Here is a 15697-nt window from a genome sequence, read left to right as displayed (position 1 = left end):
ACCTTTTAGAGTCCATTCGTTTTTGCACCTTTATTTTTTAAAAAGGTTAAACCAAGAAGGAGAAAGCCTGTTCATGAGGCCTTTTCTCAAACAGAATATTTGTCTTGTGATGGGACTAAGAAAGTAGACCGTTACACCCTATGGTTATTATTTCGTTATTAATCCAATACCAGAAACTACTTTGAAGCAAATTGGCAAAGTTTGCTTTTAGCATATCTTGAGGAGGTCCCACAAGGTTCAATTTTGGGGCCTCTAAAACTGATGGTAATAGTGACAGTAATGCAGTTTTGAGAGTGATGGTTCTTCAGAGTGGTTCTTTGTGTTTTGTCATGGTTCTACACAGAGTCAATGCCCTTAAAGAGTGGACACCATACAATACAATAAATTACAACACCATCACGGATCGCATCATTCCTGCAGACTTCCATGCAAAACCAATCGAATTCCAGTAACAGACTGACAAACTCGACTGGCCTAGCTGGTGGACCAGAAGACACACTCCAGTGCCCCTATTAGGAACAAAATATGCAGCAGCATGTCAGGCATGCTGAACGTTTGTTTTTGGGCTCCTCGCTTTTTTTCCCCCAGCAGTGCCAAGCCAATTTGTAACTTCATCCATGAAGCTCCAGAAGAGGAAACTAGTAATTAAGGCCCACCACAGTCCGAAGAACCAACTCCACCATTTTCCAAACCACTACAAAGGAGAGCACACAGTACTAGAGCAACATTGGGCTGACGCAGGCGATTTGAGCGCAACATGCAGCTTCCAACCCCAGCTTCCAAGATCCATCTGCTGTCATGGCTGACTGCAGAAAATAACTTTACCCTGCTTTCCATTCCTGGGACGGCATATGGTCCACTGTCAGGTGGACTGAATCTTCTGCTCTTCGAAAGCAACGTCATGATCTTCAACTCCAACTTCCAACTTTTTTCAGCAGAATGAAAGACACAGAATTCCACAATTCCAATATTTAGGTTGGGATGAATGCAAGAGCTGCACTTCAAAGTGCTTCTGAGCTACTTCTGCACAAGTGTGGCCTGCGGGCCTGAGAGGACACCTGATCTGACATGCCTGAAAGTCACCCCAACCCCACCCCGTCACCCAACCACGGAGCAGTGCACAAATATTATATTCCTTGTCAAACTATTAAACCCATTTTTGCTCCTCTGCCCACCGCAAGCATTGCAGGTTAACCCCCCCCATCCCGAGACGAAAAGCTTGGCCATCCATGTTCTAAGCTCTCACACAAGGCATCTGTTTAGAGGCTCTACATGGAGGCCATGCACAGCAAACAAGCAGGTGGGCATCTCCGATTATTGATTTCTATTAATGCTAATAACCATCACCATTCATTTTCACAACCATATGGCCTGGTGAATATCTGAAACGTGCAAAAGGCAGGGTTTGTTGATCCTGCCTCGTTAGGAAAGGTCATGAGGTGGCATTACAAAATTATAAATAAAACATGTGGCCCCCTCCTTCCTAGTGGGTTCGTTAGCCCTGCCACCTGGAAGACGAAGCTCACATATGTTGAGCAGCGTGTCAACATCAGACATGCTCCTGTAGACCAGCCTGCTGCGCTCACCCCCTCTAACACACACAGACACTGCTCGGTGCTGCTGCTGTGGGTGGGTTTACACATGTCTCCGCAAACGCTTTGTCTACATTAGCTGGTGTGTGAGTGTGTGTGTGTGTATGTGTGTGTGAGTGAGTGTGTATGAGTGTCCTGAAACGGCACCGTCGACCTTTTACTAAGTTCGCTGAGGAGAGTGGATGTAGCTCCACAAGTTACAGGAGCTAACGTAGCGATCTTATAATACTGAGTGAATGGAGGAATACTAAGGTGACCCCCAGTATAAAGAGCTCTTTATTATTATTATTATTATTATTATTATTATTATTATTATCATTATCATTATTATTATTATATTGTTGTTGTTGTCGATGTTATTATTATTATTATTATTATTATTATTTTATTGTTGTTGTCGATGTTATTATTATTATTATTATCATTATCATTATTATTATTATTATCATTATTATTATTATTATTATTATCATTATTATTATTAGTAGTATGATTATTATTTTATTGTTGTTGTCGATGTTATTATTATTATTATTATTATTATTATTTTATTGTTGTCGATATTATTATTATTATTATTATCATTATTATCATTATTATTATTTATTTTTAATCAATTTAAAACGGAATATTTAGCTTGTGATGGGCTTAAAAAGTAGATGTAACACCCTAGGGTTATTATTAAGTTATTAATCCATTTGCAGAAACTTCTGTGAAGCAGTTTGGCAAAGTTTGCTTTTAGCATATCTTGAGGAGGTCCCACAAGGTTTATTTCTGGGGCCCATAAACTAATATTAATAATGGCAACAATGCAGGTTTAAGAGGCTCTAAAGAGTCTAAAGAGCATCTAAATGGTCCTTCAGAAAATCGTGAGACACTTACAGTATATCTAGTATATCTTTCCTAACACAGTTCAGTGGTGCACAGAGCCATTACACAGGTCCATGAAGTCTACCCTGGCTGCTGTGGTCTATTTAAAGCTGAGCGGCCAGTAAGATCAACGCTACGGACGGTTTCAATACACGAGACGTGTGGAGCTGAAAAGCTGCCACGGAACGTCAACAACTCCGTCGCCTCTCGGTATCGCTTTCGTTCCGAAAAGCGCTCGGACGTAAAGGGAGTCTTACCTTAGCTCGGCCATTTCCTCACATTGTATGGAAAACAGTCGTGAAGTGAAGAGAAGTGTAGTCGCTAAGTTTTGGAGTCTGTTGCGGTGTTAGAGCCTCGCTAAGAGAGCTTCCAGTGAGGACTCCGGAGTGAGTGTGTCCCGGCCAAAGCAGCCTGTGAGTAAGTGGGGCTTTCCCCCCGCCCTCTCTGCATGTGGAGCTCCAGACTTGAGCTGTGCGCGGTTAGTAATCGGATCTGTGGCCGACAGGGGCGCGCTCTGATCGGCTTGGAATTCCGCCGCGCGATCGCAGTCTGGATGGCGGTGGAGTGCTGGCGACATCTGCTGGCGGATAGGCGCAACAGCGGGGGAGACGCTGCAGTCTATGGCTATTCCAGATTGTGCATGTGGGTCTTTTTATGCATGTATGCATGCTTTTTTTTTTTTTAGCATGTTTTAGTTAATGTTTCATTACTACCACTTTTGGTGAATTATTTGATTTATTAAACATAAAAAAAATTCAGATCAGATTTCCTATTATTTGTGTACGCAGTACCCACATAGGACCTAGCTACATTCTCCTTTTCTAAATATGCTAGCTAGCTAAATGCTTACCAACTGATGTTGGTAGCTGGGCTAATATGGTTCAAGCTGGTCTTTGATAGATATAAAATATTTAAGACAACAGATTTTAAAAACAGGGCCCTGCTGACAAAATAGCAGGTTGACCAGCTTAGCTCTTTGAGTTTGATGGTTTAGCTAGTCTACAAGCATGATCCACCTGACAAAGCTAGACCACCAGTGTGATCAAGCTTGATCATTCAGGGCCAAGCTGGTCATGACCAGCATAGCCAGTAAGACCAACCTGGTCGACCAGCATGACCAATGTCACCAAGCTGGTCGACCAACATATGACCAAGCATGGCCAAAATCAACTTCAACATACACCTGTCAGAGACTGGTCAAGAGCAGAACAGTATCTCAGAATGCACAACGCATCCAAGCTCCATGCAGATGGGCTACAACAGTTGTGAGGTTCTACTTCTGTCAGTCAAAGACAGAAAGCTGAGGCTGCAGTGAGCGCAGGCTCACTTGGTCTGGTCGGATGAAATCACATTTTCTGCTGCGGCACACAGATGCTACAGTTAGAATTTGGTGCCAACAGCATGAATCCATGAACCCAACCTGCCTCCGGGCTGGTGAAGGCGGTGTAATGGTGTGGGGAATGTTTTCTTGGCAGACTCTGGGTCCATTCACACCATTTAATCATTGCTTGAATGTTTGAGCTTTTTGAAATATTGTTGCTGACCATGTTCATCCCTTCTCTGCCACAGTTTAGTCATCTTCTAACGGCTATTTCCAGCATGACAGCGCACCGTGTCACAACGCAGGTGTCTCTTAAACTGGTTTCATGAACACGACAATGATCTGGATCTGTCCCTAACAGAACACCGCTTGGATGTGGTAGCATGTGGTAGTGTCCCTGAAAAATCTGCAGGATTTGTGTGATGCAACCAACAATGTCAACGTAGACGAGAATCTCAAAGGTCAAATGTTTTCGACATCAGGCAGGAACTATCCCAGTACCAGTATCAGTTCCTAATAAAGTGTTCTGTGAGTGTATGCTGACCAATTGGTATTCATTAAGGGGGAGGCAGGGGGGACCAACCCAGCACACATTAATACTCTAAACCAGTGAATGTGAATCAGAGCAAACCAGCAAGAGCGTTACCGATTCTGCCACAATCACACACAGGTCTGGCACACCAGCCAGTCATTTGGGGTAGTTAGTGGTGGATGGTGCCTGGTGGGTCGGGGAGAGTGCTCTGTCTGTTCAGTATAATGATCCTCTGTGCTGTGACTGATTAAACATATCGATGCATTTCTGAATACAGTACACAGTTATACAGTACACACTAAATAAAGGTCAGTTACTCATCTTTGGGCATTCAACACTTTATTCACAAACTAATGAGCACTATCAAATGTTCACGGGTTAACCGAAACAAAAATATAGGTCTGATAAATCTCTAAAACTGTACAAGGCATTGTTCTGTTAAAACCTGTCTGTTATCCTTTTTAAAATCGCCTTTCCATCAAAGCGACCCCTTCCAGAGTGCAGAGGGAGAACTCGCCTTTCAGTTGCACTTCCGTAGAGCAACAAAGGGACAGTTTCATGAAGTAACAACGCAAACAATCTGGAGCAAACAATAAAGGTTGGGGATGGGGAAGAATAGAGGACAGTGGAGACGTGACAGAGCTTTTCTGTCAATGTGTGAATCCGTTGGTGGTACAAAGTTATGTAATATTTGGTGTCTTAATAATGGCTCCATCCATCCCATTAAGTGCACTACATAGGGTATAAGCACATTCTACACCCTATACAGTGCGCTATTCCTCAAATATGGAGGCACATCAACGGATATGGAGTTACAGTCTGCGAAATAGGCCAAAAGAAACAAGAGTCAGCACTTCTGAAATATTTCACAAATGACTGGACTGGACTGCGAATAAAATCATGTATGATTAGTGTGCTGCTCTTAAATCTATAGCTAAAATTGACACTCACTGGGGGGGCAGGGGGGTAGACCAAAGGAACAGTGAACCTAACCCAAAGCTCGCCTCGTAGTACGCCTGGCGGTCAATTTAGCCTCGTCTGTTGTGTGTCATAGAAAATATACTTTTTTAAAACATTTACAGTATATTAATTGCAAACATACATTCAAATACATACTGCCGTTTTATATATTTGCTCAGACTTTAGTAGCACCATGTATAGCACAAATGAATATCTAAGAATTCAGAGTTAAAAACAATGACATGATAATCACATCAAACCTTTTTTCATATTATGTCATCAAAACACGTCAACATTTTGTCAGTCGGTAATATCAATTTTGCTTGATTCTTGAAATGGGACACCTGCTGAAGTACATCCTGCTGTAACGTGGTTCATGGAGTGGTGGGTTTTCTAATTCGATCATGTCAATAACTGTGTTCATCATTGAGATTTCTGTGATAAGAAATTGCTCAAGGTCCGGGGATCTTAGGAATGTACACAGATACACTGATGATTACATCCAAACCGTTTTATGACTTTGTTCATAGAGGAGGTCAAAAACGCTGCAGCAACACTGTAAAAACCAGAGACATTAGAGAGAAACAAAACATTGTGCTTGGAAATGAAACTATATGGCACGCTTTCATACACTTTTCAGTTCAGTTACATGTCTATCTGACGTTTTCTTACAAAAATGGTGTAAGCAGAACAGAAACAGCTGTTTTGGGCCTTTAAAATGAACTGAAGCAGCCTGCCTGGTATCTTTACTGCTCAAATCTTGGGAAAAGGCCCAAGAGGCTCCAGCCACATGTATCCAGATATAAAAAAAGGAGGTTTTTGCCAGAGCTTTGGCCTCCCATCCGCATGAAGAAGCCCCCCCCCCAACTTTTTTCGAGCAATTGCATTGGCTGCAGATCGGAAAGAGGTGATGGCATGTAACAGAGGAGACATGTGGCATCGGGCAGCTGACATGTATGGGGCAGATGTCACGCTCGGAACCCAGCTTCACCACACCAGCTAACACACATCTGTGCTGGCCAACATCAATTAAGAGTGATATGAAGAAGAAAGAGACATTTACGGAAAATTGTGCTCTCTGAGACTCCGGCCACTGATGGAAAAGCAGCATTGGATTCAAATTTGTGACCCCGCAGGCCAAAGTGGTAGCGCATTAGACCGCTGAGCCTTTTAGAGCCAGGAAAAGGGTGCTAATGCAAGCTTTTTTTGTCTCTGTATGAACGGAAAGAGGGAAATATCCATTAAAAACAATATCCAGATACATGTGGACAGGGGCAGAGTCTCTCAGGCTGACCCTGAGGCTTATAGGCATGGCCTTCAGTTCAGCCAAGGTGCAGACGACTTAATATTCTGACCTAAGACACGCTGCATAAGAGCAGGGGAGATGTACACTTTATGAGAGTACCTCATAAAGTGAGGGCATACCTTTAACACTTACAGAAGAACCGAAAATAAAACAAAAACACACAGCCACATTGCAAATCATGAAGACATGAACTAAAACATGTCGTTTACTTCTTTCACTTTACTTTTGTAATCATCATCCCCCCAACAATCCTCACCAAGACAAAAAAAAAAAAACAATCTTCCAAAAGTTAAATGATAAAATGTGCTCTGTTCGAAGCCTAGCCGATCTCGGAGATATTGGTTACACTTTCCCAGACTGAGGTTTTAAAAGGAGGTGTAGCAAATAGACTGACTGAAAAAAAGATAGCCTGGAGGCTTTGGCTCTGAGGACGGATGCCAGAGGAAGAGGCGGTACGAGAGAATGAGAGGTAGGAGAGAGGCTGGTTTGCAGGTTGGAGGTAAAACTTCCTGTACACTCCGTCCTGGGAAAACCAGGAGGCTTTTTTTCTGAACTTTCCGTCTTATTCAGAAAGGAACGAGAGCTGAAAGGAGAGTCACACAGGAATGTCCTGTAAAAAGTTGCTGCAGTCACAATGGCTGGAACCAAGTCTCCTTCGGCCTGTCCGTTGCTTAATAAACTCCTCCTCCTCATCTTCTTCTTCCTCCTCCTCCTCCTCCTCATCGCTATCCCTCTCCCTCCCTTCTCTCTGCCCACTTCCCAGCAGCTCTGGTAGGATGTCCAAGTCCGCACCGCCATCCTGTTGCAGGGCAGGAGAGGGGAGATGCGGTGAAGGGGGAGAAGAGGAGGAGGAGGTGGCTGGGGCTGAGGAAGAGGGGCGTGTCTCCTGGTTCAGCCCCAAAGCGTCTCTCAGGACCTCGGCTCCTGCCTTCCTCAGCAGAAAAGCCGGCGTGGCCAGAGTGGTCAGGTAGGCGACCGAAGCGGAGCGGCTGCCGGAGGACACGAGGGCGTGACCTCCTCCTCCTCCTCCTCCTTCTCTTGCCCCATCCTCCAGGTCCCATGGTTGGTGATCATCGGCCAGGTGAGCAAACATCCGGTCCACGGAGCGGCGGAAGTGGGCCCAGTCCTCCAGGCTCAGGGTGAAGTTGAGGTTGAGATCGTAGGCGTGCTCGTCAAGTCTGTACAAGGGTTCAAGTTCGGACCAGTTCGTCGCCCATGGAAGCGGACGGGTGCTTTCTGGGTCGGCCTCCGCTGGGATCTTATCCCTCCCATCCTTCCCAAATCTGCCCTCTAGGGGGAACACATCACACACACGCACACACGCACACATACACATTAAACGTTTTTCTGTTTCCATTCAAAACAGAAAGCTTCTTAATCCACAGGGCGATGCATACATAACATCACAGGTTCTATGGGAATGGACGGATGACTTGCAGTTTCAGTGTAAAAAATAAAAAAGCGATACAAATGAGTAATGAGAGAAATAAAACCAAGCAAAGACAGGAAAGAAGTTGTGTACATGCTTCAGGCAGCCCCCTACAGAACTAGAGAGCTTAGAGAAGTGATGTGCTGATGGGGAAGCAGAGAAATGGAGGAGAATGTGTCTGGCCTCTAGTGGTCGAAACCAGAACTGCGTGAAAGGAGAGCAGCAGCCTTGGTGCAAGAGACCTCATGCAGACAGACAGAGAAAACAAAACATACTTTAAGCGAGCAGAGTGTCATGCAAGACAAAAGAAACTTAAATCAGAAGAAAGGGAGGAAACAAAATGGAGAGAGAGAGAGAAAAAGAGAGAGAAAAAAAGATGAGTTAGATTGGGTGGTGGCTTGGTGGTACTCTATCCCAAGGAACGTGAAGCAGAACTGTCCAAACTCACAGCGATTTGGATGCAGACTTCCTCATTTTGGGCCATTTGCGACGCTGAAACTGCCTAATGCCACAAGCAACGATAAGACAGACCGTTACCCCGCCTCCCAGACTCAAGCAAGTGATCAGAGAAAGCCAATCAGAAGGCTCATGAGCTTTTAACATGTATCAATCAGCAAGCAGAGAAGGACACATGCAAGAGGCAATATAGTGAGGGAAGGAGGAGAGAGAGATAGATAGATATAGAGAAAGAGGGCACAGTGCAATGCCCTCTATAGCAGTCGTTCTCAAAGCGCCCCTCAGGAACCCCTGGCGGACAGATTTTTGCTCGATCCCTATGTACTGCAATTGGGATGGGGCACAAATCATACCTGTTTGGGGGGTCCTGATGAGCAGTTTGAGAACCTCTGCTCTATAGAGATTAAACAAATGAAGGAGAAGACAATCTAGACTGTCAGGAAGTTCCCACTGCACATACAGCAAAAGCCAACAATGCCCTTCCAGTTACGATACAAGGGAAGGAACTATTGCAGATTTAACCCCTTCTGCTCCCTGGTTTTTAGTACACCCTAAGGACTACTAATCGGTATCTTCCTGATTGAGTTGTTCCTAAGTTATAACAGTGAGGAAAAAAGCCATGGATCACTGGTGGTTCCAAGGAGTTTAAGAGGTTAATAAACGCAGAGGGTCAATGTAAACTGGAAAATGAATGGACCTATCCATGCTACACCCATAAATGTGTTCATAGCAACTACTGCTCATGCTGCGTTCCATTTAAACTGGTATTTCGGAGTTCCAAGTAGGAAATTTCAGCTGGAACGCCCCCCAGATATTTCCTACTCGGAAAGTTAGGAGAGGCCTCACCAACCAAGACTTGTTGGTGTTCCAAGTAGTAAACTGTGAAGTAGTGAACTGAGTTTCAAATAGGAAATTTCAGCTGGAACGCCCCCCAGATATCAAATTTTCTACTCTGAAAGTTAGGAGAGGCCTCACCAACCAAGATTTCAAAGATGGCCGCTCCGCACATCAACAGTATGTAAGTTTTTACTCCTGTTACAACTTGTTATAAACTGATATAGCTAACAATGCTTACCTGGGACATAAAAATTGGGACATATTTTGGTTTGATTCGCTATTAAACACATGTAAAGGATTGTCAGACTTTTTTTTTTGGGGGGGTAGGGCTAATAGTTTTTTGGAAATGTGTTGAAATAAAGTACAATGAAATAAATGTTCAACTTAAACAGTTCCCAGCTCTGACATCCAATTTTCGAGGTAAATGGAACATTTAGGAATTTATCAGACATTGTTTATACTGTATTTGCTGGATTACGGGTTAAATAAGGTTAACTGCTATCCTCCTCTAGACTGAACTAGGTTTCTGAAATCTCTTTGAAACCGGGCAAGTTGGACGTCCTAATCGTCCGTCCTAATGTTAGCTTACGGTTAGAGTACGGATACATGATGGTATGAGGATTTTCTTTGTATCAGCAGATAATATATTAGAACAGAATTTCAAACTGATATTTGACGCTGTTTAGATGTCCATGCATTAGCCAGCATCATGCTGAGTGATGGTGGAGCGATCCCCACCGAAAGAACAAGAGCAATTATGCTGGCTTGGACTCCTGGCCAGTGATTTATTGTGCCCCAGAAGAGCAGAATTTTTTTGCCTGCTAAGCTAAAATATGTGCATTTGTAGCTCTAGAAATAATTACAGCTCTCTAATGCTAATCCAGGAAATATAGTCCCGATTTATATCACTTTATAACTGTTTACATATCCAAATCAGCATGGGAGAGATCTTTCACCTGCTGTGTGTTACAGGATCTCATTACACCGAAAAGGACCTTTTCTGTGTAGCGTTCCTGCAAGGCTTATCTAAACTCACAACAGTTGCTGGAAAAGGACACAAGTACACATCTGTGACTGGAGCGTGGATAGGTCAATTACAACTGAACTGACCCTCACACAGCTAGCGGATACCTTTAAAATCAGACTTCCTCCCAGGGTGGACAAAATAATAAAGAAATGCTGAGCACCTCCCAAAGTCCACTGGCCTTAGATGAGCAGTGAAAGAAAATCTCCCCGAAGTCTTCTCCTTCATTTTCTGGTTGGCATGTGTCTGCAGTCTGATCATAGACTATTTTAGGCGTGCTGCATGTATCAAAGCATTCATTTGCGTTCATGTGCTCTTCCATATGCAACGACACTGTCGACTGAATGGATTAGTACAGTTCTGTGTCTATAGAAGACTCCGCTAGATTAGTGCCACACTACTCTACTAAAATCGTGTTAAGTTCAGTTAGCAAAGATACCTGTATTCATCATAGCTGCTTCTCTCTTTACCTCCTGAAGAAAAGACAATATCGTTAGTTAGAGAGTGTCAACACAGTGAAGTTACAGTCACGTACACACTCCTTTAAACCAGTAGAGCAAACTGCTGAGCTACGTATCTGGGATATTTACATGACTGTTATACTGGGTTTGTAGGCACTGCTGTGCAAAAATCTGAGACCATCCTTCCTTTATTTCATTTCTAGCCATTACGAGCTATTCATTTTTAAGGAAATTAGATAGAGATAATCCTCTAATGTGAGTAAATGCTAAATTTAAAGATAATTAAAAAAAACGTCAAAGTTAAATAAATTCTAAAAATATTAACTTCTGAGTTAAAAAAAAAACCCTAGTAGTCCTAACTACTGTCCAAGACCAAATCCACCAAACCTGCCTCAATCATAAACATAAACATAAACAACAATCACATAAGAAATAGGAGAAAACCTCCATTAAAGCTTGATCCACAGGGGTTTCTGTTCATCCTTCCACTACAAGCCAATTCAACACTGAGGGTCTGAAAGCATGTAGAGCTGATCAAGAAGCTCTTACTGAGAAAATCAAACTGCTAAAGCTGCAGGTGATTTTGAAATAATGAACTAACTGCCCCAGAGACCTCAAAGTTATTGAATGTGCTTGGGATAATGAAAAGCACAAAATGCAGCAGCTTCTAAGACTCAAAGAAAAAATCTCCCTGCTGAGAAACTGAAAGTGATTCTTATCAGAAGGATGGAAGCTGTAATAAAGGTGAAGGGTGGACTCACTAAACGCTGAATCAGCTGATATACCATCTAGTTGTCTGGACGGTGTGATTTCCTGTCAAATGAATGATTTAGCTTTTGTCCTGATGCTGAAATATGAATATCTTAATGACTGTTTTGACTGGAAATCAAATGCATGGTAGTACTCAGATTTTTGCACAGCGCTGTTCTTGCTATTTAGATCAACAACGAAACAATATCTGCATTCCCAAAACCTGCTTGTTGTAGTCAGTAAGCAAAAAGTGGACAGCAAGGGCATGGGGAGTCCCCAGTGTGTTTGAGCAGGCAGCAATGAAAGTATAAAACACATTTCCACATATTTATTAACACATTATGATGGACTTAAAACGACCTCTTTGAGTCAGGTAAGACCCAACATGTGGCATTAAGTGTGACACCTTATCACAGCAGCAAAGCAGCTCAGCTAGTTAAGATGAGGGGGTCCGGTCGCATGAAAACAAGGAGGACAGAAAGCAAGGCAGGGCCAGGGATCGGGTGACGATGAGGTTGATGAAGATGTGGAACTATGGCTACTCTCAGGTCCATCCTCAGCTATGGTGCTGAGGTGTGAAGAGTGCTGTGTGTCGTTTGACAGTAAATATTCTAGAGTTGTACTCAATGTACACTATATAGGTACGTTCTCTTTATGTGTATGAGTGGACGTAAGTATGAGTGGAGGTAGGTGTGTATAATCCTGCAGATCTGAGTGAGTGTGTTTCATGTGTGCAGAACTCACCCAAGTCCATGTTGCGTGTGCGGGGGTTGCACTGTTTATGACCCTTGCATCCTCGCAGCTCCATGAGCTGAACGTGCAGATTGTTCAGAACGTGCCGGTCCAGCATGTTCACCGCATTTATCAGCTGTAAGAGATCGGAGTCTGTTAAAGGGAAGCCTCACGTCTGTCAGACGTCCGTCTAGCTCTCCCTTTTTTTTAGCTTGTTACAGAGAGGCCGGCTGGAATCACCGTCTGCACTCGGTTGTACCTTACATTGTGCCCAGTCACCTTAAACACGATCTAATGTCTGTGTTTTTCTTTCTGTCGAGCTAAACTGCACTTCTGTCTAAGTTGATGGACTGACTGGGTGTCCCTGGGTGCTGCCGGCCCTCCAGACTGACTCCTTTGTTATGAAGCCGCCTGCATCTGCCATTCACCCATCGGTCAGGTCACAAAACCCCTCCAGCTCACTCCACTCATCCCCCTGATAAGATCGATCCCTAACTCTTACTACTTACATAGCAAATCATACAATACTTTACATATTGTAGCATCGCCGTCACACAAAAACCTTGTATCTTCAAAATTGCAAGTTTACAGGAGAGGTAAAAAATGTAAAGAACAGCTGCCAGATTTACATTATGTCAAAAAGTAAGTAATGCAAAAATGGGCTCCAAATGGCTCAGCAAACTAAGACCCAGACACTATGGCTTGAGGGTCGCAAGTTCGAATCCTGGGTCATGCTGCTTTGCCCATCAGCACTCTATTGGTGGGTGGATGACACTCTCTCCCCTCATTACTCCTATAGTTATGCTGGCTGGCTGATGTATCAGAGCTGGAGATCCAACAGTTTCTTCTGAGAACATTGGCACATTGCTGCCTAGTGATGTTGCATTGGCGGCAGTTTGAAAAGAGGCTGATTTTTTTTCTCCTCACCCTGCTAGTCTCGGGAGAATTAGGAGTGATGGGGGATAGTGCTAGTGAGGCTGTGAGTAATTGGCTCAGCTAAATTGGGGAGAAAACTGGGTACAAACAGAGCAACAAGGTGCAAAAACACACTTGAGATGCATGTTTTTGCATGATAGCGACAATATTCATATTAGAATGGTAACCATACATCTAATCTCCATAGCCCCTGATTAAACTTATAACCTTGATCCCTGGCTTTAAGTGGTTAAATGAATGTGTGTGGAGTTTGATGTTCTGTATATGTTTTTTATTACTGTGTATCCATTTCCTTTAAAAACTGTTATTTGATTTTGTTTTGCTATCCAATGTTGAACTAGTTTCCCTTTTGATTCATGGTTCCTCTTGCTCTTGCTGGGGAAGTTCTTCCTTGCCACTGTGGGGCTGTGATTCATTATTCACGATTCTCTATACTCAAAAAATTGGTCTAATAAAACGTTCTCCAAAATCACAACCTCTAGAATTTCTAACTAAGTCTATGATCAATTATAGGACCCCCCTCCCTGTCCTCTTTACTCTGATAGGCTGCAGCCAGATGCCTTATACACAGTGATTTCCATTAACATGACACATGACTGACCCATGGAAGAACCGAGAGGTGTGTTTGTGATCCAGTTAAATTTCAATACACTGTACCCCTAATCCTATCTATAGGAATAGAGTGGGAAATGTGTGCTACCTGGGTGGTCCTGAGGACCGCTTCGAAAACCGCTGCACTAGATTATGATAATAACTTTGACTTTCTCCCCTCACAAGAAAGCGGAGGAGAACACTAACCTGATATGGGTCTGTATTGAGGTCAAAATACTCCAGGAAGCCTGTAGCGAACTCGCAGAAGAGGAAGTTGTGCGTCTCATTAATGGTCCTCATGCACCAGTAGGTGTTGTTGTTGGCGCTGGTGCACGCACAAAAGGGTCCCACTGGGATGACAGAACAAAGGCCAAAGGCGTCAACCAAAAACATTCTTGTATTGGTGTGTGTGTGAGTGTATGTGTGTGAGTGTGTGTGTGTGGCTTACTGGTCCAGAAGGGGGCAGTCTGCCAATGCTGGTTATCGTGCGTGAAGCAGGTGAGCCCAGGCATGCTGCAGGTGTCGTTGTTACGGAGACGCTTCAGCAGCTTTCTGAGCTTCTTCCTGCGCTTCTGCTCCATCAGCAGCCAAGCCTTCTTATCCTTCTCCTGTCCTTTCCTACATAGAGAGAGAGAGAGAGAGAGTGAGAGAATGCTAAACCCAGTTACACTCGCATGCATTCACAAACAAAAATGCATACAAGACTAGAAGCCAATGTTGTAAATATAGAGTTGAACTGGTAATATGTTTATTAATATAGAGCAAATATCTGTGCACTGTCTAACTGATTCTGATTAGAAATACATTTAATTAAATAATTAAAAATTGGACAGTTTTCCCACACACAAACCACTATCCCCCTCACCTGAACGGGTGGATGCTGCCTGATTTATATTTTCTTAGCTTACTCTTGAACTTGGACTTGTATCTGAAAAAAAAAATAATTAAATGAATAAAAGACACAGTGGAGTTATGCAATAACTACATTGTGGGAGGAACAACAGGCCTGAAGCCCCTCCTTCTAATCTAACATCCTATAAATACCATCTCTACCTTGTTTACACGTCTATGACAAAGTCTTCCCAACCCTCTACCATTCCATTGCCTCCCTTTTAACTTTCATATCATATCTCTCATTCCTGGCTCCACTTCTGAGAGGAGGCCTGGAGGACCGGCTTCCTACCACAAGCAGAATTCACCTGAATGCCAGCCCATGCATGCCCATGCTTCTCTGCATGCCCCCCCCCATTAGACATGTACGGTACCCCAGAACTTTACCCGACATAATCCGGAGGAGCTATGTGAAAGTGTGAATTCAAATGTCCGGATCAGTTGTACCGGACATTCCCCACACTTTATCCTGACAATTCTCTAGTATAAAGTCTGGGCTATGTTCAGGTGAGCCGAAGTGTGAATAGAGCAGAGAATTTACAGTGGCCGTGTTGAGGACATCATTTTGGATGAGTTGGTGGCCCTGTAAACAAAACACTGCTATTTCCGCAGTGTACCTCTTACATCCTGCCATGCCTCCTGCACTCGCTACACAGCTCGTTGCCCCTTTCCTACATCATGCAGAACAATTCCTTTCTAGACATTTTCTATATGTAAATATGGCTTATAGTCTCCTCCCAAATCATCATATGCTGATGGCATACTCTGAACTAGCAAAAAAACAAACAAAAAAAAAAACAGATAAATGTCACACTGAAGTCAGTTTGAATACTATTATATGTCCTTTTACAGGCCCCTATCATGAAAAACAGAATTTCCCTAGCTGATAAAATGATATTAAATAGCATAGAGTAAACTGACTTACAATGTAGCATGTGGTGAAAACCTGATGCCTGTCGATTGAACTGAACTGAAACTGAAACTAAACTGAATATGAATGAGAGAATGA

At 43.3% G+C, this 15697-nt stretch overlaps 2 protein-coding genes across 5 annotated transcripts in view; both read right to left on the bottom strand.

The window, feature by feature from the left end:
- Positions 1–2913, bottom strand: part of arhgap46b (Rho GTPase activating protein 46b) — a 91080-nt gene extending 88167 nt beyond the window's left edge. The window contains exon 1 of the mRNA XM_072696675.1: positions 2720–2913. Within this exon, the coding sequence (XP_072552776.1) occupies positions 2720–2733 (14 nt within the window). The 5' untranslated portion in view covers positions 2734–2913. The remainder of the gene's footprint in view (positions 1–2719) is intronic.
- A 1724-nt stretch (positions 2914–4637) lies between these two features.
- Positions 4638–15697, bottom strand: part of sulf2b (sulfatase 2b) — a 197113-nt gene continuing 186053 nt past the window's right edge. For 2 of the 4 annotated variants that reach the window (XM_072656508.1, XM_072656507.1), the window contains 5 exons: positions 14663–14725; positions 14246–14415; positions 14005–14147; positions 12283–12406; positions 4638–7871 (listed from right to left, as the gene is read on the bottom strand). In XM_072656508.1, the coding sequence (XP_072512609.1) occupies positions 7177–7871; positions 12283–12406; positions 14005–14147; positions 14246–14415; positions 14663–14725 (1195 nt within the window). In that variant the 3' untranslated portion in view covers positions 4638–7176. Of the gene's footprint in view, positions 7872–8458; positions 8513–10766; positions 10801–12282; positions 12407–14004; positions 14148–14245; positions 14416–14662; positions 14726–15697 lie in introns of all 4 variants that reach the window. The other 2 variants (XM_072656509.1, XM_072656510.1) reach the window with 2 other exon arrangements.

The sequence above is a fragment of the Salminus brasiliensis genome, chromosome 14 (assembly GCF_030463535.1).
Source record: "Salminus brasiliensis chromosome 14, fSalBra1.hap2, whole genome shotgun sequence".
In the NCBI taxonomy this organism is placed as follows: Eukaryota; Metazoa; Chordata; class Actinopteri; order Characiformes; family Bryconidae; genus Salminus; species Salminus brasiliensis.
Note: the sequence above shows the minus strand (reverse complement) of the source record. Positions and strands in the feature narration are given on the sequence as shown.